Genomic DNA, 27,035 nt, shown 5'->3' with positions numbered 1-27,035 from the left:
AAATATTTCTAGGTGTATTTGACAGAATATTTCTAGGTATATTTGACAGAAATAGGCATATATTGATTTTCTCCCTTAGTACTCCAAAATGGGACTATAATCTGCTAGTGCATACAAAAACGTCTGTTTTTTTAAAGGTATAAATCAGTTTATTGGTTAATAATTGGATTACACCAAATGCATAATAAAGCCAAAGTACAGCCTGCAAAATTCCTACTCTATACATAAATTGGGTGCATTACAAACATCTGATTGGGTGAAATTATACATTAGCTAAATCAGAAAAAGTGGTGTTTGTATGCTTTGAGTGCAATTTGAAATATGCTTCCAACTATATAGGGGTCGTTCTGTAGAAAAATAGGTGGCGGAGCTCATTAGCATAACTTATTAGCATATCCCTCCCCAGCAAAAAGCAACTCGATGCAAGAAAGGAGAGCCATGGGCGAGTGAGGCCTGTTTGGGCTGGCTAGAGATCCAGCCAGCCCAAGCTGGCCTTGCTCACCTGGGGCTCTCGTGGGCCGCTCCCCTGCACAGTCAAAAGCCAGCAAGCCACCCACTGCCCAAAATCACATAAGAAGTGGAGAAAGGGTGGCATGGGCTTCTTCAGGGGTTAATGAGGGCTGCTGGGGCGTGGCAAAGTTCCTGGTGACTGGCTGGCTGCCCGCTTTCCTAATCCAGGGATTGTCATGCAGCTTCACCTACTGGTCAATGGACAAGGTAGGTGGGGAGGAAGAGGGGGAACCATCCTCCCCAGCTCCTGCTAAATCTGAGGCCTGCAACGATACCATTAAGGCCTATTTTCATTGTGCAAGTTGAATTCCAATGAAAATCAGTTCAGTATGCCAGAGATGAACAATCCTCCTTTGCATTTCTCTCCATCCTTGTACATACAGCCTAACACTGTCACTTAAGGAACAATGGCATGCTTTATTTTTTCTGCTTCCAGGAAACATTTTTAATATAAGTGCTCTCCTAGTTGTGGCATCACTTTTGCTTTGTTAGCATTTTCCAGATGAAATACCTGTTGAGCATTCTGTTTTCTGCAGAAGATAATACATTAATGGTCAATTCTCCCAACTCACTTGGAGGGTAAGTATGAGGATGCCATAATTCCCTGCACGATTGTGTCTATAGTTGTGTCTCAATGCCTGATCACAATACCAGATGAAATGCATATATGTGCTTAACTAAGTGCTAAAACGTTAGTCAGTGCAAGTAGTCGACACTTAGGACCAAACTGATATTACATTTTTTAAAGAGTATGGTCTGGGTTCCCTGTACCCGACTCACTGTCCCTGCCAGTACACAGCAACTATAGCCAATGTCTCTTTACAAATGAGAGAAAGTCTGATTAGGTTTGAAACTGTAGCATGGTAGATAAAGGACTCCTGCCTTCCCCCTCATTTTCCCAAGCCAAAACAGAATCATGGGAAGTTATTTTCACCCTTTTGCAGCTGTATGTGCACAGAAATCTGCACAGGCAGCTACAAAAAGTGGGAAATAACTTCCACCCCTGGGTCCATGCAGCTGTGAGAGTATAAATTGTAAAGTCTTGTTCATAGAACATGGGGAAAATGTATCACATCAAACATGCTAATGTAAATATGTGGAATTGTAACAATCCTATGGTTCTAGCGAAAAAGCCCAAAGAAAAAAACCCATGGACATAAATACTCGCAGGAAAAAAGCCCCCATAGAAACATGCCCACATGGAAATAAACCCACATGGAAAGAATCCCACATGGAAAAAAACCCACACTGAAAGAAGCCCAGATAGAAAGAAGCCCATGTGGAAAGAAGCCCACATGGAATAGGGTTGCCAAGTTCAATTCAAGAAATATCTGGGAACATTGGGGGTGGAGCCAGGAGCAAGGTTGTGACAAGCACAATTGAATTCCAAAGAGAGTTCTGGCCATCACATCTAAAGGGACCACACTCCTTTTAAATGCCTTCCCTCCATAGGAAATAATGAACAATAGGGGCACCTTCTTTTGGGGCTCATAAAATTGCCTGGTCCAATCCTTTTGAACCTTGGAGGGTATTTTAGGGAGAGGCACTGGATGCCATGCTGCAAATGTGGTGCATCTATCTCAAAAAAGAGCCCCCCCGAGCCCCAGATACCCATGAATCAATTCTCCATTATACCATGTTTAAATTAATTCCAACTATGTTTTTTTTTTATTTCTTCCTTCCAGATACTTGCCAGAGTCAGTTCTGCTTAGCTTGTTAGATCTATGAGGCCATAACTACTTCTGCTATTTAAGAAAGAGAAGCTATCACAGAGCAGGCAGTAATTTACCTAAAACAGAAACCAGACATTTTGACATTCCTGAAAAGTATAGGCAACTGATACTTCACAATTCCGGTGTGGAAAAATGCAGACAGAATTCTGGGTTTAGGTGATAGAGATCTTATGCTTGCATTAAACAGACACCATCTATGGAGACGGCACTTCTGATAAAGCGCCAAATATGTTTTACCAACTGTACACATGGCATGCCAAGGTGGGTAATTCATACTCACCATGTATTTACATTTTACTTCAAAAAAAGAACATGGACACCTATAATAGAATGTTTGAAATAATGCAGCTATTGATTCCAGATCTGTCACCTCAAAAGGTTTTAGTAGATTTTGAGAGAACTTGTATGAATGCAGTGAGAATTCATTGGTGATGGCTACAAGCATAGACAGCTTCAAGAGGGGATTGGATAAGCATATGGAGCAGAGGTCCATCAGTGGCTACTAGTCACAGTGTATTGTTGGAATTTTCTGTCCGGGGCAGCGATGCTATGTATTATTGGTGCTTGGGGGGGCACAGTGGGAGGGCTTCTAACCCCACTGGTGAACTCCTGATGGCACTTGGGTTTTTTGGCCACAGTGTGACACAGAGTGTTGGACTGGATGGGCCATTGGCCTGATCCAACATGGCTTCTCTTATGTCCTTATGTTCTTATGTTTTTGATGAGCTTGCTGCCACATTTCCGGATGAAGACAGCTACAATGCAGTACTCAGGTACTTCTTTTCAACATATATTGAGGGTGCAGCAGGTAGAGATCATCAGTTTCCTATAAAAATATGGAATCATCATGATTAAGAACATAAGAGAAGCCATGTTAGATCAAGCCAATGGCCCATCCAGTCCAACACTCTGTAACACAATGGCAAAAAAATTATATATATATACACACACACACACACACACACACACTGTGGCTAATAGCCACTGATGGACCTCTGCTCCATATTTTTATCTAAACCCCTCTTGAAGGTGGCTATGCTTGTGGCCGCCACCACCTCCTGTGGCAGGGAATTTCCACATGTTAATCACCCATTGGGTGAAGAAGTACTTCCTTTTATCCGTTTTAACCTGTCTGCTCAACAATTTCATCAAATGCCCACGACTTCTTGTATTGTGAGAAAGGGAGAAAAGTACTTCTTTCTCTACTTTCTCCATCCCATGCATTATCTTGTAAATCTCTATCATGTCACCCCGCAGTCGACATTTCTCCAAGCTAAAGAGTCCCAAGCGTTTCAACCTTTCTTCATAGGGAAAGTGTTCCAACCCTTTAATCATTCTAGTTGCCCTTTTCTGGACTTTCTACAATGCTATAATATCCTTTTTGAGGTGCGGCAACCAGAACTGCACACAGTACTCCAAATGAGACTGCACCATCGATTTATACAGGGGCATTATGATACTGGCTGATTTGTTTTCAATTCCCTTCCTAATAATTCCCAGCATGGCATCGGCCTTTTTTATTGCAAACACACACTGCCTTGACATTTTCAGTGAGTTATCTACCACGACCCCAAGATCTCTCTCTTGGTCAGTCTCTGCCAGTTCACACCCCATCAACTTGTATTTGTAGCTGGGATTCTTGGCCCCAATGTGCATTACTTTGCACTTGGCCACATTGAACCGCATCTGCCACGTTGACGCCCATTCACCCAGCCTCAACAGATCCCTTTGGAGTTCCCCACAATCCTCTCTGGTTCTCACCACCCTGAACAATTTAGTGTCATCCGCAAACTTGGCCACTTCACTGCTCACTCCCAACTCTATATCATTTATGAACAAGTTAAAGAGCATGGGGCCCAGTACCAAGGCCTGCGGCACCCCACTGCTTACCATCCTTCACTGCGAAGACTGCCCATTTATACTCACTCTCTGCTTCCTATTACTCAGCCAGTTTTTGATCCACAAGAGGACCTGTCCTTTTACTCCATGACTCTCAAGCTTTCTAAGGAGCCTTTGATGAGGAACTTTATCAAAAGCTTTCTGGAAGTCAAAGTAAACAACATCTATTGGGTCTCCTTTGTCCACATGTTTGTTCACCCCCTCAAAGAAATGTAACAGGTTAGTGAGGCAAGATCTTCACCCCCTCAAAGAAATGTAACAGGTTAGTGAGGCGAGATCTTACAGAACCCATGCTGAGTCTTCCTCAATAACCCGTGTCCATCAATGTGCCTACTCATTCTGTCCTTGATAATGCTTTCTACCAACTTTCCCGGTATTGAAGTCAGACTGACTGGCCTGTAATTTCCCGGATCTCCTCTGGAACCCTTTTTAAAGATGGGGGTGACATTTGCTACCTTCCAGTCCTCAGGAACGGAGGCAGATTTCAATGAAAGATTACAGATTTTTGTTAGAAGATCCACAAGTTCAACTTGGAGTTCTTTCAGAACTCTCGGATGTATGCCATCCAGACCCGGTGACTTATTAGTTTTTAATTTGTCTATCAGTTGTAGGACCTTCTCTCTTGTCATCTCAATCTGACTCAGGTCTTTCAACACCCCTTCCAAAATTAGTGGTTCTGGGGCGGGCAAAAAGTTCTCGTCTTCCACAGTGAAGACGGAGGCAAAAAAATGCATTCAGCTTCTCAGCCATTTCCCTATCCTCCTTCAGTAATCCTTTGACCCCATGGTCATCCAAGGGCCCCACTGCCTCCCTGGCTGGTTTCCTACTTCTAATATATTTGAAGAAATTTTTATTGTTGGTCTTTATGTTTTTTTGCAATATGCTCCTCATAGTCCCTTTTTGCCTGCCTGATCACAGTCTTGCATTTGATTTGCCACAGCCTGTGTTCCCTTTTACTAATCTCACTTGGACTGGTTTTCCACCGCTTAAAGGAGTCCTTCTTACCTTTTACAGCTTCCATTACTTTGTTTGTTAACCATGCAGGCCTTTTCTTATGCCTGTTTGTGCCTTTCCTAACTTGTGGTATGTATTTTATCTGAGCCTCTAGGATTATAGTTTTAAATAGTCTCCAAGCTTCCCGAAGGGTTTTGACCGTATTTACCTTTCCTTTCAGTTTCCTCCTCACATGCCTCCTCATCTCAGTGAATTTACCCCTTTTAAAGTTAAACATGGTTGTGGCGGTCTTTTGGGGCAACTCCCTATTTATACAAACGGTGAAATCAATAACATTATGGTCACTGCTCCCGAGCGGCGCAATCACTTTTACATCTCTCACCAAGTCTTGGGCATTACTTAGGACCAAATCCAGGATCGCCCCACCTTTGGTAGGTTCTGAGACCATCTGCTCCATAGCACAGTCATTGAGAGCATCAAGAAACTCAATCTCTTTCTCTCTACCAGAACACATATTGATCCAATCAATCTGCGGGTAGTTAAAATCACCTATTACGACACAGTTTTATGTTTAGCCACTATCTTTAAGCCTTCCATCATATTATAATCATTCTCTCTCTTTTGATTTGGTGGGGAATAACAAACTCCCATAGTTAAATTTCCTTTTGGGCCCTCTATTTCAACCCAAAGCATTTCTAAAAGTGAATCTAATTCTCTGACCTCAGTCTTACTGGACCGTATATCCTCTCTGACATACAGAGCCACCCCACCTCCAACCCTTCCTTCCCTATCCTTCCGATATAACTTATATCCAGGAATCACCATGTCCCACTGATTCTTCTCATTCCACCAAGTTTCTGAAATTCCCACAATGTCTATATTTTCTCCCAACACTAAACATTCCAATTCACCAATTTTACTTCGAACACTTCTAGCATTTGCATACAATCATCTATAATTTCCCAGGCAAGCTAGGCCCGCCACCTTCCTCCTGCCGCCTCGAGACTCTGGCAGACAGTCCATACTGTTTGTCACCATCACAGTGGACAACTCTGATCCATTACCCGGTAGAAAAATAGCAGCCAACCCTTCATCTTTTTGAGACGAGTCCTCCCGAACCAGAGACATTTCATCTCCTGTCGGCTTTCTCCCAAGATTTAGTTTAAAAACTGCTCTGCCACCTTTTTGATTTTAAGCGCCAGCAGCCTGGTTCCATCCGGGGACAAGTGGAGACCATCTCTTTTGTACAGCTCATACTTGTTCCAGAAAGCATCCCAGTGCCTAACAAACTTAAACCCTTCCTCCTTACACCATCTTCTCATCCACACATTGAGACTTCTAATTTGTGCCTGTCTCTCCTGCCCTGCATGTGGAACAGGTAGCACTTCTGAGAAGGCTACCTTGGAGGTCCTGGCCTTAAGTCTCCCGCCTAGCAGCCTAAATATTTCCTCCAGGACCTTACAACTGCATTTCCGTACATCGTTGGTGCCAACATGCACCACAACAACAGGCTCCTCCCCAGCACTGTCTATCAGCCTATCTACTGCACGTGTAATGTCCGCTACCTTTGCACCAGGCAGGCAAGTCACCATATGGTCAGTACGCGGTTTCGCCACCCAGCTGTCTACTTGCCTAAGGATCGAATCACCAACTACCAAAAAAACCCTTCTCCCCCTGCCCAAGAATGGTCACCAAATACTATAAACTGTTGTGAGGGATTTCATAATGCTCTTAATTTCTTGTTCCATTTCAGTCATCCCAATGTATGGTGGTCTCTATTCGATGGAAGAATTATATCTGAGTTATTATTGTTGTTAAATAATTATTGTTTTTACTTTTAGGGTTAGATAGTCTTTTGTTGTGGTCACTCGATGTACCACAGTGTATTAACATTAAAAAGTTTGACAAATTGTAAATTAATTAAAGTATTTAATTTTATTTAAATATATTTCTATGTAGAGTTTAATTTCTGTTTTTCCTTCTTAATAAAGTTCATTGATAACAAAATGGTCACTTTTTGTTGCATGTGAATATGACTTATTTTAATCCTAAAATAACAACAAAATGTTATTAATGATTATCCACAATTATAAACATCTATGGTGCTTTACATATTTTTCCATGGGGGCTTTTTTCTATGTGGGCTTCTTTCAATATGAGCTTTTTTCCATGTGGGGTTCTTTCCAAGTGGGTATTTTTCCATGGGGGCTTTTTTTCCTGTGAGCATTTATGTCCATGGGGTTTTTCCTTTGGGATTTTTACCGGTTACTCAATCTTACATATGATGTATTCACCTGTATAATCTCAAATTCCTGGCTCTATGTTGTTCTTATTATGGTATTTGACTTTATTGTAAGCTTGAAACTTTGCTGTAAACTTGAAAACTCAATAGAATTTAAATTGAAAAAAAAACACCAGGCTGATGTATATGTTAGTGGTACTGATTGTCTTGACACTGCTCTGATCAACTTGCCTCTACTTTAATTTTTCTTTGCTGCTTATGCTAATCTAATTTGGTTTTTGTGCTTTTACTGTGTGCTTTTATTTGGATGTAAGCCTCTGAATAATGACACTGCAAAAGTGACTAATTTTAGTAAAATACATAAGGCTACAATAGCAAGGAGCTTAGAGTATCATAATACTGCATGTTGGAAACAAATATGTTTAGTTTCCGGTACAGTATTTCTAGTTGTCTGATTCTGCATTAAAAAAAAAAAAGCTGGAATTTCTTTTTCTGGGCCATCCATCTCTTTTTCTCTCCCTTTTCAGCTGGTCCTGTCTTCTTTCCCCATGGCCTTTATCCACCATGTGTAACAGAGCTGTAACTGTTTCTCAGCACTAATTTGCACTGCACCCCCCATGGCAGTGAAGTGTATCAACAGAACAGTGAAAAAGCCAGAAAGAATCCCCTGTTGTTAACTAGAACTAAGAAGAATTGTGTCATAGTTCAGAGTGCTGTTGTTGCTTTGGCACCAAATAACTCCACTTGGTCTTTGCCAAGGCGGGTGTCAGCTGGTGAATTATAAAATTGGCAGACAGGACATAGATAAGGAAAAAAATACAATGACAGCTGCTACACAGAACTGTTCTTTCTGGCCTAGTGAATACAAAAATACATTGTGTAAATAAAGACAGACAGCTTCATTATGCAATTGTCTGATGCTATGTTGCTGCTAAAGTGGTAGTATTGATTCAGGAAACTGTACACAGAGTGATCAAGCTAATAAGTTATCACTCTTGGACGTGTGTGTCTGCGTGCACACACAGATAATTAAGAAATATAAAAATGGAACATTCTGGAAAACAGAGCCGTATTAACAGGAGAAAGTCTAGCATCTGTAAATACCTGAAAAACTTCCATTTTTATGGTCTACTGCAACAACAGAATGAAACCAGCCCTGACTTGGATAGCCCAGGAAACCCTGATCTCCTCAGATCTTGGAAGCTAAGCAGGGCCAACTCTGCCAAGTACTTGGTTGGGAGGCCTCCTTGGAATACCCACAGTCAGGATTCCATTGTAGAGCTTAGGACCAAATCATGGGGTTTTTTTTAACCAGTTATGCATCTTTTTGTGTTCTGGCATTGTGCAGGAGATAAGTGGACTATCTCAGAAGCCTGTAAGAAATGCTGAATTTTGTAATGATGGGTTTTAGTGAGATGCCAGTTTCCATCCCTATTTATCTATTGTGTAAGCAAAAATAAACACTGAAGTTCCAGAAGACAGAGAGCAAATGCCAGTAATCATATTTATTTAGTGTCATCTTTCATGCTCAAATAGTTCTATGAGTCCCTTGTGAAACTGCATTTCACAGCATTAAGTCCTTTATGAAGCAATAGATCACATTCCTACTCCTGGAATCACATTTAATAGTTTCTTTAACGCCATTTGGAAATAGTCATAAAAGCCAAGCATTAATGCCCCCTTCACTTCTCTCATTAAAACATATTGTTTAAAAATAAAACATAAACATTTAATGAGAGTTAATTTTTCATTTCTGTGTATGGATACAATTACGTTTTGAATTCAGAAATATTCACTCTCAAAGAATTAATTCAGTTAGCAAATGGAGCTTTAACATGGCCTCTGCCTGTATACAGGAGATAGCTATAGAGACAGTTTTCTTGGCTTCCATTCTATAACCAGTTGTACTGAGGTTTCAGTTAAAGCAGAAATGAGAGAAAACTCTGCTGCCACTTACCCTGTGTTATCCTCCAGAGTTGCCAGATGGTTTAACAAAAATACTAGACACACTTGATAAAAATGTGTCTAGCCATTCATCCATCTACGCACACACACACGCACATGCACAAAATAACAAATAATAATGCCTGTTCCTTTAATATAGGCTTATGTGTGAAAATGAGTCATTGAAGCTTTTAATGACATGAAAGTATATAAGATCCTGTTAAGACTCTATGAAAGGGACTTGGCAACCTTAACTATAATCTTCCCAGTCTTGCTTTTTCACACACACTAAATAATGCACTTTCAGTCCATTTTCAGTGCACTTTGCAACTGGATTTTACTGTATGAAATGGCAAAATCCACTTGCAAACGGTTGCTGAAGTGGATTGAAACTGCATTATTTAGCATGTGTGAAAGCATCTGACATTCTAAACAATACTATACCAAACTTTCGCCCCTTTAATACATAAAAATTCATACCAGGTTTCCTGGGTTTTAAATGATTGTACAGCAGGTAGAAATTCAACAGACAAAGCCAATAATAGGTTAAGATTGTTTTATAATGCTATTTAAAATAGTTCCTGATAATATCGTGGTTTCCAGGGAACAAGCAATAAAATATAATTGTATATATATGTATGTGTGTTGTACATGTCTTGCCAAAATTGCTGGTTCAAGTCTGTTTATCTCGACTCAGACTCTTTCAGCTTTTCCTGCCCCAGCTTTATTTGACCATTTCACCAATATCTTTGCACATACCACACGTAGAAATTTAGTATGCCAAGGAAATTCAGCCCCTACCTGCAGCAGGACAGAGGACATGCTGTCGTTGGGTCACCTTTGCCTCCTATGGAAGGAGGAAGAGTTTGGGCTGTGCTTTGCAGCCAGGTCCTTCTGGGTGGAGAGGAGCCAGCATTTGTTCATGGCCAGCTTCACCCCCACCCTCTCAGTCTTTGCCATGTGCTCAGACTGAGAAGGAACCAGGACCTTGTAGGGCAACACGGATTGGTGAAGGAGGCTCCTGGACATAGCAGAGGACAGTTGTTCCAGCAGCGGAATGCTTCCCACGCTTCCTTTATTCCCTTTTGGCTATCTGCGGTTGTGGCTGTGGCAGGCATTTTTTCCTTGACCCTTCCTCCTTTCTTCTTATCTTGGCTCCATGGGGGGGGGGGCGGGATTGAGGGTGGTAGCAACAGCAGCAGCAGGCTTTTTTCCTCACTGCCCCTCTCTCTTCTCCCTCTTGAAAGGGATGCACTTGAGGGCTCCATGAGTCATCTCAGGGTCTGACAATCCCATATTCATCCTGGTGTGGTGGCCATGGTGATGTTTACTCCCCCTGCCTTTCCTTTTATTATGTCTGTGGGCATTATTGGGGATGATTTGTTTAGGGCTTGATTCCCCCCCTCCCCAGCATAAACAAAACCCCTAGCCCCAGAGGTGGGCTGCTTAAGTGCTTCCTTTTAGGCCCGCATCCTTCCTTTTGGTGCACTAGGTTTGTTCTGGCAACCATTTTAGGGGGGCTGGGGTAGAAGTGATGGCCATTTTATGTCAGGTGGCCATTTTAAACTTTATTATTTATTTATTTTTAAAATAAGTTTATTTAAACTTTTTAATTTTAATTGGCATCTAGTCAATAGGGCATCCACCCCTTAAAAAGGCCAGGATCAGTCAAAGGGGAAGGGACTTGCTCCCAAGAAACCACAAAAGAGAGTGGTTCTGGCAAAATCCTTCTCAGAGGATTAGGATAAGGTGGCTGGTTGGCGATCATTTTATTAATCACCCCACTAAATTGATTACCCTGTGTTTTCTTCAGTTGTTAAATATTTCCCTTCAGAAATTGGCATGGAAGGCACAGGTAAAGATCGAAACAGTTTTTTGTTTTATTTGAACAATCTGGCAGGGAGGGGAATCAATATTTACATAGAGTTTTGGATTTGGGATAGATAGGCAGAAAGTTAAATATAAATTCAGAACTGTTTCTTAGGTTGCTGAATTCATGAGAGGTGTTTGGCTTTCACTAAAGGTGTTGCAGATGTTATGAAACTTATTCTTAGAGATTGCTTGCTATAGAGTTCCTTGTGAACTTCCCACTTGATAAACACAGTTTTGAGAGCTTAGTCAGCTTTGTCCATGTGTTTAAAACTAAGGTCTTCCAACTAGACCCCTTTTCCTGGTAAGATCATTAGTATATCTTATTTAAGATAAATAACCTGGGTCTTTGGTGTGTTGAGGGCCTTTCAATGCCACTTCAAACCCTTTTGCCCAATCCTTATCTTCCAGACTGACAAAAGCCCCACCACTCTGGCTCTGAAACAGACTCTCTGTTTTAGACTCTCACACTTCAGTCTCACAAGCAACAACTCTCTTCTTCATCCATTCTCTAACTCTCCAATTGTTTCTCCAACTGCCTGATACACTTTCTCAACAGTTAACTGCTTTTTCCCAATCAGAGTGAGTTCCATTAACTGTCATGAATATGCACTGACTCTAAGCATGCATATTCCTGCTATCCATCACAGACCTGCTCCCAAGAAACCACAAAAGACTGTTGTTCTGGCCCAGTCCTCAACAGAAGATGAGGAGGAGGTGGTTGGTTGGCAGGCCATTTTGGCTAGGTTGGCTGCTCATCTAGATGCCTCCCTGAGAATTCGTCCTAGAGTTTCAATTGATAATTAATCAAGTCAAAGAACATATTTAGCAACATAAAGTGTAAAGTTCTATAATAGGGGAAAGTATACTTTGGTTCATAAGGTTGCCATTTTCTGGTTTTGGAGGCTTCTGGTCACCACCAGTCAGCTGACTGGAAGGGGAAACCCCACCCCCAAACAGCAGCATTGCCACACAACATCCCTGACATGATGATGTGACATGGAAGTGATGTCATTACATTGGGGACATTGCATGGTGATGCTCTGGTTTTGGGGGGAAATGCTATGGTTTAATGCCAATTTTACCATAGAATTTTGCCCAAAAACCAGTGTCACCACCTGGGTCACCAATGCAATGGCATCACTTCTGTTTTATGTCAGCGCTTCACATGATGTCCTGCCCTTGCCAGAGCAACAAGGGGACTTGCCAACCTTAACTCTGAACAATGTCAAGTTTTCTTTTTTAAAAAAGCACTTATCTTTATTAAAGCCAGAGTGCAGACTCAAACATTATGTAGCTTTACTATTTTTGTTCAGCAAAATGCTGAAAAGATAATGTGTCACATTTTGATGACTTGTTTGCATCAACAGTGGTTCTTTTAATTTTTCTAACTCACTAAAAACATTTATTTATTCAGCTCCCCTCTACCCTTCACTTTCATTTATGCATCATTTACATAAAAGAAAGTTTTATGTTTTACTGTGACTCCTTTAGTCCAACAAATCTCATCATTTCATCTGGGCATTATATTTGGATGTATTTTGCTTAAACTATGGAATAGTTAAACACATTCAATATGGATAATAAACTGTCTTTCAGTGTTTCTATCCCAATACCTTTAGCTGCAGCAGCCCTCCAAGGGCCTTTCTGATCACCTCTTCCTTTTAAAGTGTTGGGGTTTGATGCTAGGATTTCTGCCATGCTGTCACACTAAGCTGTAGCTTGGGTCCATCTGAGGATTTCCACTAACAGACAGGGGGAATTTATCTCTGGCTGTACCCTCATAATGTTGGGAGTCCCCTGTTAATTAGGTAAAGCAAGCTTTTCAGTGGGCATTTTGGGGGGCAGGAGGAGGAGTCCACAGGGAAACCTCACTCTCTGGATAGAAATTTCTTCCCTCTGTGAAAGTGACTGATGGATACAAGTTACTGCATCCTCCTTCAAAATTTGTTGGCTCATTTTTAAATGGTAGTAATAAGCTTTAATGGAAAGTCACAAACAAAGATGCTGTGTCAAAACCTAGCAATGAATCAACTCCAAAGTTGCACAGTGTTATGAGTTTTGTAGATCTTCAAGTTTCCTGCCAAATGTAAATACATGAAAAAAGAAATTCAAATAGGCAATACTGTCATGCACTTAGGCCCTCTACTACACCAAAATGTATATCAGATTCTAAGGGGGGGGGGGAATGCAGATATCTTTCTAATATTTCCTTTAAAAATAATACAACTGTCCCATGGTTTCTCACAAACAAAAACCCTAGATTTTTCATGAGTTCTCTTTCCCCATCTTTGGGCTCTCCACCATACCACCTTTGCCAGTTCTCTCACAAACTTATTTGCTCATGGTATACTGCCATGAATTTTTTTCTTTTTTGGAGGGTGAAATTGCCAAATTAAGAGAGTATAGCCACATCAGCATGGAGCTCATGACTACTTTAATATCTGACTATTTCCAGGGCATTATTAGCACGCTGCTCCATGATCTGTGATGGGAAGAAGAAGAAGAAGATATTGGATTTATATCCCGACCTCCACTCCGAAGAGTCTCAGAGCGGTTCACAATCTCCTTTACCTTCCTTCCCCACAACTGACACCCTGTGAGGTGGGTGGGGCTGGAGAGGGCTCTCACAGCAGCTGCCCTTTCAAGGACAACCTCTGCCAGAGCTATGGCTGACCCAAGGCCATTTCAGCAGGTGCAAGTGAAGGAGTGGGGAATCAAACCCGGTTCTCCCAGATAAGAGTCCGCACACTTAACCACTACACCAAACTGGCTCTCCCTCAATGGGGGCATTGCTGTGGACTTCTGTGCTCTCTGCGTTGTGGATGCAGTCTTTTCTACACATATTTTGGCTCCAATGAGCAAGCACAGAAAACTGAGTCACTACTGGAGTAGCACCTGCAGTAAGTGAAGGTTTTGGGATGAGGCTACCTGGAAGATCACTTGGCTTCCTGCAGCTGCCCAATGACTTGAGCTAGGCTTGAGCTTGTAGTTCATGCAAGACCAGTACCATTGGTCATAATATTTTGTCCAGGGGATTTCATGGCTCCTGATCCAGTTCTCATAGGGTACTGATGAAAAAAGATCATGAGCTGTCTTTATTTCAGCCAATATAACATTATCTTAGACAGAGTTAGGAGGGAGAAATCTAAGTCAGTTTCAGTGTTCTATCCTCTGAGTGTTTTGAAGCAAAAGCAAGCCAATGAAAATGATTCATTGAGTCAAAACTGCAATTTCATCTAATTACAGGTCTGCAATCTATGTTAAAACATAAATTCAATTGTGCATGAATGAGGGATCATTAGATTTTTCTGGTCTGGCAGCCTATAGCATAAGGATCACTTAAGTAAGAAATCATGCTGACTAAGGATAAAAGGCTTCCTTCCCATATTTGGCTTCTGTATGATTTCTCCTGCAGAGTAAATTCTGTAGTAGTTTCCGGATGATGGACTATTTCATCAGGAAAATAGTATGGAGAGAAAGGATTAACTCCCTTTCTCAGTGCTGTGGCCCCAATCCAAGAAGTAGCTATTATGTTTATTTAGAAAACTGGGAGATAACCTCATCAGAAAACAAGTGTTTACTTTTTAGTCTGTTGCTTACCTTTGACGATCATAAGCACTGGACTGAAATTAGCGGGGGGGGGGAGTGTCTCTTGAAATGCCACTGTCCTAAGACAGTGAGGAAGCTATGTAAAAACTGATAAACTTTGGAACCTGTTCGAACAAATTATTTCTTAACCACTATGATGGGAGTTAAACAGATCCAGCCTTGCTTTACCTATTTCAATCTACTCTCCCTGAGTTTTTTTTTTTTTTAAATCAGCATCTTGGCAAAACAGAGACCATTTCTGCACAAGTGCAAATCTTCACGTCTGCATTCTTAAATAATCAAAGTTTGTAAAACTTTCCACACAACTTTTTGCCCCCTCAGGAGTAGGTCCAGATTTAGTGTCTCATTACCCCAAGTTTCCCAAATTCACTTTTTGGTGATTTGCAGTTTTCCAGTGAAAAATTCCCAATTTCTAACTTGCAATTTTCCAGTGAGAAATTCCCAATTTCTAATTTTGTTTCCTGCTATGCCATAGTGTCATCAGTGTCACATGTCACCACCTCTCAGGTTGTCCCCTGAGTTCTTTTCCATTTTTTTTGGGGGGGGGGAGGGTTTGATGCCACATGTTTGTGTTGTTTGCTCTCTCCCCACTCTTCTCTTTCCCAATAGTTCCCAGTATGTTTTCTTTTTACAGTGTTACAATGTAATAACATTCTAACTGTAACGTACTGAGACGGGAGATGTTGGTAGGGCAACATGCTTTAATGGAGACACGTTACAAGGGAGTGAGCATGTGGGCCGGGTCCCGCTTATATACATTCCCGGAACTTCTTCCCCGACAGGCCAGCCCAATCCTGGCCTGTTGAACTTCCCGCCGCTGCTGCTGATTGGCGGGCTCAGCGCTTCCCGCAGAGTCGCCTGGGTGTCCCCAGTCGCCTCCGCTGTCCGGCTACGCGGACTAACGCTATTGCATCATAACGAAATGGTTGCTGTATTGTGTTATAACGAAATGATTGCCGCATTGCGTTATAACGAAATGGTTGCTGCCTTATGCTATCGCAATACACTACACTCCTCCCTCCATAGTTAATGTACATAGTCCTGGAGGTAGGCAGGAGGCCGACGCTCCCGTGTTGACCTCCTTGGTGCTGCTTGAGGTATGGGGGCGGCTTCTGCGGTCGGGGCATCTCCGGGGGGTGATGCGTCGGCTTGCTGCTGGTCTGGCTCTGTTGATCGCCCGGCCTCCGCTGGTGTGGGCAGGTGCGGTGCTGGCTCGGCGGCCTCGGGTAGATCCCTCGCTGGCTCCTCCCCTGGCATTGCTTCTCCCGCTTTGGTGGGCCCCTCCGGTAAAGTGTGGCGGCACATTTGGTCGATGTGCCGCCGTAGGACTTGGCCCCCCTCTGTGGACACCTCATAGTGGCGGGACCCTATTACCCGCAGCACCCGTTCTGCTAGCCACCCCGGTCCCCCGGCATAGTTACGGGCGAACACCGGGTCCCCCGCGAAGAAACCCCTGGCTGTGTCCCTGGTTTCCGGGGACCCCCTGATGTCGGAGGCTCGGTCGGGGTGTAACCTGTCGAGACTCGTAATGAGTTTGCGCCCCATGAGGAGCTCCGCCGGGTTCACTCCCGTGACTGGGTTGGGGGTTACCCGGTTGTCAAACAAAAAGGCGGCCAGCCTGTGGTCCCAGTCGCCCTGTACTATCCGGCCCAGGGCTTCCTTGGTAGTTCGGACCATGCGCTCTGCCTGTCCGTTGGTGGCCGGGTGAAACGGGGCTGACCTTATGTGTCTGATCAGGTACCTCTGCAGGAACGCCTGAAATTCCCCGGAGGTGAAAGCCGCCCCATTGTCAGAGACAATAGTGTCTGGAATCCCGTGGGTGCTAAGTGCCCTGCGCAGTGCCCGGATGGCGGCTGCTGATGAAGTGGACGCTACTGGAATGACCTCCAGCCATTTTGTGTAGGCGTCCACCATAATCAGGAAGATCTGTCCCTGGAAGGGCCCCGCGAAGTCTAGGTGGAGCCTGGACTAGGGTTTCCTAGTGGTTTCCCATCGTGTAACCGGGGCACTGGGTGGCTCTGGCCGCAACTCCTGGCACATGCTGCACCTCCGAACCCAGTTCTTGATCTCTTCATCCATCCCTGGCCACCAGACGTAGCTCCTGGCTAAAGCCTTCATTCAGACTATGCCGGGGTGAGTCTCGTGAAGCGACTCTAGAACTCGCTTCTGCAGCGTGGCGGGAACCACCACCCTGCTTCCCCACAAGATGCACCCTTTGTGAGCTGCTAGCTCCTCTCTCCTCGTTTTGTAGGGCCTAAACTCTTCCCCCATGTTCCCTTCTGGCCACCCTCTCACCACCCAGTCGAGAACCCTTGCCAGTGTTTTGTTCTTCCCAGTGGCCTTCGGAACCTCCGCGGCATGGAGGGGCGGCTTCGGGAGGGACTCGACCAACATGACCAGGTGTGCTGGGGCTGGTCAGGTTCTGTGTCGGGCAGTGGCAAACGGCTGAGCGCGTCAGCGTGGCCCATAGCCTTGCTGGCTCGGTGGACTAGTGTGTACATGTAAGAGTTGAGGAATTGATTCCACCTCAACACGCGCTGTGAAAGTATTTGGGGGGTTTGGCGGTCAGGGGCCAGCATACCTAAGAGCGGCTTGTGGTCAGTGGCTATTGTGAACCTCCGCCCATACAGATAATCATGAAACTTGTGGACCCCCACCACGATTGCCAAGGCCTCCTTATCTATTTGCACGTAATTGCGCTCGGCCGGTGTGAGTGTACGGGAGTAGTACGCCACCGGTACCTCCCTCCTGTCCGGGAGTTGGTACCCCAGGACTGCGCCCACCCCATATGGCGATGCATCGCAAGCCAAGATGACCGGGAGGCGCTCGTCAAAATGGTGGAGCACCGCATTGGAAACCAGAATGTCTTTTACCGCCTGAAACGTGGCGGCTTGCCGTTTGCCCCATACCCAAGGGGCTTGTTTGTCCAGCAGCTGATGTAGGGGTTCTGCAAGGGCTGCCTTGTGGGGGAGGAACGAGTGGTAAAAATTGAGCACCCCCAAGAAGCTTTGTAGCTCCGCTTTGCAGATGGGGGCCGGGGCTTGCACGATGGCTCGTGTCTTTTCCTCCGTTGGGTGGATTCCCGCTGCGTCTACGGCGAATCCTAGGAACTCCACCCTTGGTACCCCCAGCAAGCACTTCTCCCTCTTGACCTTGAGCCCCGCTGCTTGGAACCAGCGGAGCACTTCTCTTAGGCAGTTGCCGAATTCTTCGGGGTCTGGGGCAGCGATCAAAACATCATCGAAGAACGGCTGGACTCCGGGGATCCCTTTAAGGAGAGCGTCCATTATACTCTGGAAAATCCCCCCCGAACTGTAGCCTCCGCACTCGGAAGGCCCCCCTGTGTGTCACAATGGTTTGGGCCTCCGCCGTTTTAACATCTACCGGAAGCTGTTGGTAGGCCTGTGCCAGATCCAGCTTCCCAAAGATCTTTGACCCTGCTAGGGCTGCCAGGACGTGGCTCACCACTGGCACGGGGTAGGGGTTATCCTGCAGTGCCTTATTTATTGTGCACTTATAGTCGGCACAAATCCGCACCTCCCCATTTGGCTTGATCGGGGTTACAATGGGGGTCTCCCACGTGGCGTAGTCCACCGGTTCCAAGACACCTTGGGCAATGAGGCGGTCCAGTTCGGCCTCGATTTTTGGCTTCAAGGCGAATGGGACCCGCCTGGCCTTAAGCCAGATCGGCCTGACCGTCAAGTCGAGCGATAGGGAAATGGCCGGCCCCTTGTAGCTCCCCAGGGAACCATCAAACACGTCAGGGAACTCTTGGCATACCTCCCCGAACCCCCTGGGTGTTAGGGTTTGCCCCACCCCCTCCACGCGGATCCCCAAGGGTTTGAACCACGCCAGTCCTAGCAGGGTGGTAAGCTGGCGCTTTACCACCAGGCTGTCCAGCAGGCCGCTGAAGGACCCCCTCTCAACTTGCACCCGGGCCCACCCCACGATTTGAACCGGGTTCTTCTGAAAGTCCCGCAGTATGAACTCTGCCGGCCTTAGTTGAAGCCGCTGGTGGGGGCACAGTTTCCTCAGGGTCTCCTCTGCTATAATGGAAATGAAGGAGCCTGAGTCCACCTCCATTTGGCATGGGGCTCCCTCAATGAGGACATGCCATTTTGATCTTGTTGGGGGTGGTAAGGGGCAAGTTCAGTACCTGTAGTGTGGTGGAGGCCGTGGAGTAGAACTCCGCCGATTCGTGGTGAGTGGTCGTCCTCCGGCAATTGGACTTGGCCCGGCAAGCCCTCGCTATGTGGCCGGTCTTTCCGCAGCTCCGGCAGTCCCAGGTCCGGTACTGGCAATCCCTTATGTCGTGGGGGTCACCGCAGCTGGCACACTTTGTGACTGGTGCTCTCTCCGCTGCTGGGGGTCGATCGGTGGCTCGGGATCGCTGTGGTGTGCGGTTGGTGGCCCCTGCTGGGCGGCGCAACTGGAACGCTTCTCCTTCGTCCTGACGGTCGGGGTCCAGCTCCTCGTGGTGGACTGCATCAGTCTTCACCCTGGGGAAAGTCCTCGAGGTCCTCTCGAATGCTATGGCTTCGCTGAATGCGCTCTGGAGAGTGAGCTCTTCCTTCGCAAAGAGCTTCTGCTGGAGCCTCTCGTCGCGAAGGCCCCACGTGAACCAATCGGCCAGGGTCTCTTCCACGTGGGGGAAGTTGCAGTTGCCTGCGATCTGGCATAGGGCCACCAGGTAGTCGGCGGCCGATTCCCCTGAGGCCTGATCCCTCCTATGGAAGAGGAACCGGCGGGCCACTCGCGATGGTTGAGGCAAGAAGTGGCCGGTGAGGAGCCTGACGACCTCCTCGTAGGACTTCTCCGTGAGTCGGGCGGGGGCCGAGAGACCTTTGGTGATCTCGAATGTGGCCGCCCCGCAGGCGCTCAGGAGAACGTCCCTCCTCATGCTATCCTCTGTGATACGGTTGGCTCTCAGATAGCACTCAACCCGTTCTGAGTACGACTCCCAGGCCTCGGGATTCGCGGGGTTGAAGGTCTCGATGTGGCCGATGGTGCCGCTCTGGTGAGCCATGCTGATGGCGGCGGCGATCGTAGCCTGTGGGTTGCCCTGTCTCCGGTGTAGCCGACGTGGCTAGAATCCCATCCTCGTCGCCACTGTAACGTACTGAGACGGGAGACGTTGGTAGGGCAACATGCTTTAATGGAGACACGTTACAAGGGAGCGAGCACACGGGCCGGGTTCCGCTTATATACATTCCCGGAACTTCTTCCCCGACAGGCCAGCCCAATCCTGGCCTGTTGAACTTCCCGCCGCTGCTGCTGATTGGCGGGCTCAGCGCTTCCCACGGAGTCGCCTGGGTGTCCCCAGTCGCCTCCGCTGTCCGGCTACGCGGACTAACACTATTGCGTCATAATGAAATGGTTGCTGTATTGTGTTATAACGAAATGGTTGCTGCCTTATGCTATCGCAATACGCTACACTAACATTACTGTAAAGAAGGTTCTGTTCCTGATGAAGTACATGAGGACACATTCAGTGTGCTTTTAATTATTGAATAACACTGTTATGAATTGGTGTATCCAGTTTGATGGTTGTGAATGGGATACTATTTTCATTAGGATTTTGTGGAAATCTATGATGGCCATTTCCTTAGTTGGTGAGTAAGGAGGAGCAGATCTTTGAAGTGATGGCAACTATGTTGTTCCTCATGATACACCCAGCCTCCTAAAAACAATGTTATGATGTTATAACATTACTGCATATGCCAAGAAAACAAAATAATACAAACAAAACCCTAGGAGGTTCTGAGTTCATGATGACACATTTGGCATGCTCCATAATTGTTGACTGCTATGAATTGGTGTATCCAGTTTGACAATTGCCAGCCATTTTCTTAGTTGACAAGTAAGGAGGGCCTTTGAAATTGCAACAACCATTCTATTCCCCATGATACATCCTGTCCTTTTCATAATGTTATGATGTTATAACATTACAGCACATGCACAAAAAAGGAGGCTCCACCACTGATGAAGTACATGACAGAATGGCCACATAACCCCTTTTCAAAGGACGTTTGGAACACATGGAGAGGGTCGTATCCAAATTCAAGACAAAAATTCCTCTAAATCTCCTTTTGCAAAAGAGGTGCCACAAAGTCAGAGCATCAGCTGGGGATTCAACTCATCAGCAAACTATGTCAACACTAAGGTGTGGAAATGGTCAGAGTTCACATCTGTAACCAGGTGTTTTTTTTTTTAACTAACCTCACTTTCTATTGGTTAAAAGAACTGGTTCCAGATATATTACTGCCTACTCAGAGAAAATGAGAGAGATGGGGAAGGAAAGACAAGGTGAAATATCAGGTTTCTCTCTCTCTCAAATTAAGTAAAAATGCTGCTCTGAACTAGACACAGATTATCACATCAGTATGGGTTCTCAAATCTAAACATGTGAATGGTATTGGGTGGGACACTTAAATATTCTCCCAACTACTGATTCTCAATCATATATTTGTCTCAGGTTGCTGGTAAGATCTGGTAGATAGAGAAGCACCCATTCCTATTCAACAATATACTCCCTACAAATTCCTTCCCACACCCCACGTAATTGACTAGAAACAAATATGGGTTTGGGACCTTGTTCTTGCCTTGGAATGCATAGAATGTTTACTCTTCAGTTTAAATTGGGTGGCCTCTAATAAAAGAGAATGTGAAAAAAATAATTCATAAAATGTGTGTCTTTTGAAATATGTTTCTCAGATACGACTTTGATGCATAAGTGTGCTTTGTGTTTCAGTGGTTCTTTACAGCTTCAGTAATGTACTGACATCTTCATGTATGAGGTCACTAAGTATCTCTACTGCACTTAACTCAACAAGGAGATGATTTGGCAGCATTGGTAATAATGAGGTGCTTTCTGAAATCCAGGAAGACATGAATAAATCTGGGTCACTCACAGTGTAATAAAGAGTTATGTCTGTGTGCATATGGGTGTATAAGAGTGAAGCTGGGAACAAGGTTCTGAATGTGAAAATTTAGAAATATTCCTATATAATATAGTGGGTTCTAGGCAATGATGAAGCAAGGTGGCAGTGCAACATCAGCTCTTTATTGATTTCAGCATAATCAAGGCTAAGCATGAGACTGCCGAACTGGGCCAATGCGGCCACCAATATACACACCCATGTTCCCGCGCAAGCGTTTGATTGGACCATTCAAACCAGTAGGGGGCCCGTGACTGGAGCAGGGCAGCAGGGTTTAGGATCCTGCTGCTCATTGTTCCCAAGTCCCCAAGCTCTGGCCGTCAGGCTCCAATGAGCCAGGCAGGAACCCAACTCAGTTCTCACTTGAGTTCACATACATTACACCCTAGATAGCTGATACTGATAAAACATATAATATCTGAAAAGCACCTTCCCTGAGTCTGTGAACTTATGATACATGTTTGCTTTGAAGAACAAAGCAAAGATATATAATAAGTTCACAGACTCAAGAAAGGTGCTTTTCAGACATTATGTGTATTCCAATGCTTGTATTTGGGGTCACATTCTAGAAATAATTTAATAACCCTACATAGTACATAATTTGTTTTACTAGCTTAGATTGTAGTGGTATATCCCAAGACTCTCCATTTTACTTTCAAAGGAGAATTTTCTAGCTCTCCCTCCAAATACTGCAATGAAAGTTGATGGGCAGAGAATTACTAAAAGCACAGTGTAAAGTCAGCTAAGTGGGACTTTCACCATCAGCAATCCTAGACAACTAGAAGGTTGTGTATATATGCTGCTGTATATGAGAATACAGAAGGGTTAGGGCATGCGTTTTGACTTGAAAATTTATAGGTTTGCATGTTCATTATCTGATTGCAATGTCTGGTCCCCATTCTCAAAATAGCCTTTTATTTTGAATTATTTTATTTATTTATTTTATTTCTGCCCCAGTTTTCAGCCCAAGGTGGCTAACAAATTAAAACATATATAATAAAATAATGTATTAAAACCAATAAGACAAACAAAAAAGCCCAAAAAATCATTAAAACAATTAAAAGCAGAGCCAAAGTACATACAGAAACATAAAAAGAGGAAAGGCTGCAGGTGGCTAACTAGTTGTAGCTGGTAAAAGGCAGCCTTGGCCAAGCTACCACCTGCTAATCCACTAGTAGGCCTGGGTCCAAGAGCAACCTCAGACTACAGACCTGTTCCTTCAAGAGGAGTGCAAACCCATCCAGAAAGGCGGGGGGGGGGGGGGGAACACACACCAAATTCCTGGTAAAATCACCAGTAGCATTTCTTTCTTGTTGAGATTAAGCTTCAGTTTATTAGGTGGCATCACTCCAAAACTGTCTCCAGGCACCAGTTCAGGGTTTATTCAGCCTCCCTGGGATAAGCTAGAAGTGCAAGATAGAGCTGAGAGTCAAACACATATTGGTGAGAACTAGGGTTGCCAGAATTTGGGGGTGTTCCAGGAGGGTGCATGGCCATCCCTGACATTATGAAATCACACAGAGTAATGTCATCACATTCCAGATGCAACATGTGCACCCTCCTGCTTTCCTTCAACCATTTAAAGGGAAAGAGCAAGCCTGCCTCTTGCAAGACAGGTGCCAGTGACCCCCACTTGGAAAGAACGGGCACCATGTGCACCTGCCATGCAAGAGGTGAGCTTGCTTCTTTCAGGACAGGAGCCAGTGGTACCATTCTTTTCAAGTGGGGCTGCAGACCACTGTTGTGGGTGGGGCTTCCTCCCTGCCAACCAGCTCTCTGGCATCAGGGGGAAGCCCAAAAAATTGGGGGAATAAGTAGCCTATTCTGAAAACGTTTTGCATTGCATCAGTTATTGTTTTAAGGCTTTGCTGTTCCACTTTGAAGCTGATTAATTTGTCCACAATTATGTGGGGGAAATGCCAAGCTCTTGAGAAAGAGAAACTAAATCAAAATGATTATTGGGCTTGGACTTATTTGACCTCACACCTGTCTATGGCTGAAAAGTCCATTTGGTCTTGGATTTACTGACTTTATACTTATTGCTTAGAGCAATCCTCCGTCCTTTATTAAGATATATGAACTTGGTTTAGGATGTTTGTTATATTTGCAAATTGTTGAGTATGTATTTAGATTTATGATTTATATAATTATTATGTTTCCACGGTTTTGTTTCCCTATACTTCGTTTCATTGAAGTAAGCAGCTGGAGCTGGGTTAAGTCATGTAAGCCTGGTAGCAGCAAGTCTTCTGGTGATTGCTGCCAGTCCTGGTCCTGGTGAATAGGCCCTCAAAGGCTAAAACAGCCATGGAAAGGGCCCTGGACCCCTCCCCCACTTTTTATTTATAAAAAACAAAGGCTAGAAGGCGGGCAATGCTGTTGTGGTTGCCTAGCAATTCCCACTGACAGCATTTGTTATTTAAAGTTACACGCACTGCTTCTAATATTGGGGAGGGAATTAACTACTCCTCTTTTTTAGATTTCCATATTTTTTTTTGCAAACTTGGGGTATCTCAGGTTTGTAGAAAGATGCATGTTGTTTGCTTATGGTTACAGTATCAGGCTTTAAATATCCACAAATGAGATCATATTGAAAATTAAATATAATTAAATATAATTACAAGAAGAGAGTCCACAAGGATTTGTTGGGGGCATCTAATTTCCCCCTTCCCTGCTATTTTCTCTTTCCCTTCCTCCTCTTATCTAGTAATCCTCACAACAACAATCCTGTGAAATAAACAAGGCTGAGGAAGAGTGATTGGTGAAAGGTCACTCAATGAGCTTACATGGCAGAGTGGTGATTCAAACCTGAGACTTCCAGATCATAGTCTAAAACTCTAACCACTATACTGCAGTTCCGTTGAATACTAGCAAACATCCAATCCTGAATCACATGGTAGCTAGTCATATAGTTGCTTGGTCCTGATGACTCCTCCATCAAACACCCAAAAAGGCTCTGGAAAGGGCTCTGTGGCCTTCCCCTTGCCTTTTACTGATAGAAACCAAGGGTGAAAGGCTGTCAATACTGTTATGGTTTCCTAATGATGATCACTGAGGGCATTTGTTTCTGAAAGCTATAGGCACTGCTTCTAAACCGACATTGAATGTGGCTTTAAAGCCCTTTATGGCTGAGGACCTGCCTACCTGAGGGACTGTCTGTCCCCAGAGGGTACTAAGATCGGGAACTCAACATCTCTTAGTGTTCCTTGGGCCGAGAGAGGCGAGACTGATGACTACTAGGAATCATGCCTTCTCAGTAGCCTTCTGGACTACTGAATCATGCCTTCTCACTATTGGTGGAATCATGCCTTCTCACTATTGGTGGAATCAGCTGCTGGAAGAGGTTAGGGCCTTGCGGGACCTCACTCAGTTCCGCAAGGCCTGTAAGATCATACTCTTCTGACTTGAGGAATCCAGGAAATAATGATGCCAGGGTAACTGGATAATACCAAAATGTTATTAGCACCAACTGTTTTAAGTTGTTTTATTAACTGGCTGATTTTATTACTAATGTGAGATTAAATTTTATTACTATTGTTATTATGACCAATGTTGTAAGTTGCCCTGAGCCTGCCTCAGCGGGGAGGGCAGGGTATAAATTTAATAAACTAAACTAAAACTATTAATACTATTTGTTATTATTTTAACCCTCTGATGTATTTTTGTTTAGTTTTTAGATTTTTCTACATACCTGGCATTTTCCTCAGGTTTGTAGAAAACTCTGTCTTGTCTGTGATTTCAATGCTTTATTTTAAATATTTGCAGATGGGACCACACCAGTGTTTCCTCTAAGCTGAGTTAGTGTGAGTTAGCTCACAGTTTTTAGTCTCCAGCTCACACATTTCTCTTAGCGCAAGAAAAATGGCCCCAGAGCAAACTAATTTATGCAGAAACTCACAACTTTAAGGCTGGAACAATTTGCTCACAACACTCCACAGCTTACAGGGAGTATTGGGCCACACTGAGAATCAGCTATGTTGGTATCCCTAATACGGTTTGTCCATGGCCATGGCCATCCTCCTGTTTCTACACATGCTTTTTAAAACTGTACTCCAGTACTATGCAAAATGCTTATTTTTTCACAAGACTAGTTTGCAACTGGAAATTAATTTGATTTCCACAATCTATTTTATTTCCATAATTTATGCATAATTTTGGAATTGGACTTTGATTACAAAATATGTGACTGTGCATGAGACACTATGTGTGTACATCTCTTACTTATTTCAGTGCAGCAGCTACCATGGCCACAAAAATGCATGAAGGTGTTCTTTTTGAAAAGGGGTTTGTCTCTTTGGCAGCAGAAACTACTGGCTGTAATTGCAGAAGATAACTGTATGCATATACACTGTATGCTGATATCCCATTAGTTTCCACTTGCAAAAAGTGCCATTTAAAAATGAACAGCAGCTAGTCTTGTTCTGTTAATGTTCCTGAAACTGAGCTGCAATTTTCAGATATCATCATTTGTCCTCACTGTTCCTTTAAAACTTAGATAACCTCCTAGAGAGAAAACTTGATTTCACCTGCTGTAGTATTTTGGAGTACTGCAGTTTTTCAAAAAATTCCTGAGTCATGTCTCTCTGTAGACCTGCTGATTCAAATCTGATCCAGACATTAAAATAACAACCCTTCAAGCTTTATTTGGATACACATGTAATACATATAGATTTGAAACCATCTACATGTATAACTCTAAAAGCAGCCTTGAGTCAGAAGCAGCCCCAGTGCTAGGGGTTCTGCTGCCCTAGGCAGAACCCCGCAACCCCCCCCCCCCGACTCTAATCTGAAAGTGACATAATCGTGATGGTGCACTGCCAACTCCCTCTGAAGCAGGGGAGAGGGCTGGGGAAGGGGAAGGCCGAGCATTCTCTTCAGAGGGAGCTGGCTGGGCAGCGGCCACCTGCATCCTTCTTCGAGTGAAGGAAGAAAGATGCAGGCGGCTGCTACCCAGCCAGCTCCCTCTGAAGTGGGGAAGAGGGCTACACAAGGGGTGGGCTGAGTGAGAATCCCACCCCTTGCCCAGCCCTCTCCCTCTTCAGTATCTGAAGTGGCACAAGTGAGGATGGGGAAGGATTTGCAGAAGAGTACCTTGCCTTGTAGGACCATCAAGAAATCTTTCTTACTATACAGTAACAAACGAAGCCATCTCCTTACCTTTGTTAATCAAGCTTGCCACTCCAATAAACAGGCCTCAGATTCTGTGGGAGCTCACAGGAGCATAGCTCCTGAACCTGAGAGTTCCACCTCCTCCTTCTAAGAGTTCCACTTTCTTGTCCATTGAATAGTATGTGCAGCTGCATAACAATCCCTGGGTGAGCTCCACCACCTATTTTT

General features: G+C 44.4%; 1 protein-coding gene across 1 annotated transcript in view; it reads right to left on the bottom strand.

Moving 5' to 3' along the window:
- LOC132569275 (uncharacterized) overlaps positions 1-19,789 on the bottom strand; it is a 40,712-nt gene extending 20,923 nt beyond the window's left edge. Inside the window, 3 exon segments of the mRNA XM_060235378.1 lie at positions 15,799-16,044; positions 16,138-16,337; positions 19,681-19,789. Coding sequence (XP_060091361.1) covers positions 15,799-16,044; positions 16,138-16,337; positions 19,681-19,789 — 555 coding nt within the window.
- Positions 19,790-27,035: the final 7,246 nt, after the last annotated feature.

The sequence above is a fragment of the Heteronotia binoei genome, chromosome 1 (genome assembly GCF_032191835.1).
Source record: "Heteronotia binoei isolate CCM8104 ecotype False Entrance Well chromosome 1, APGP_CSIRO_Hbin_v1, whole genome shotgun sequence".
NCBI classification, from domain to species: domain Eukaryota; kingdom Metazoa; phylum Chordata; class Lepidosauria; order Squamata; family Gekkonidae; genus Heteronotia; species Heteronotia binoei.
This window is presented reverse-complemented; position numbering and strand designations above follow the sequence as displayed.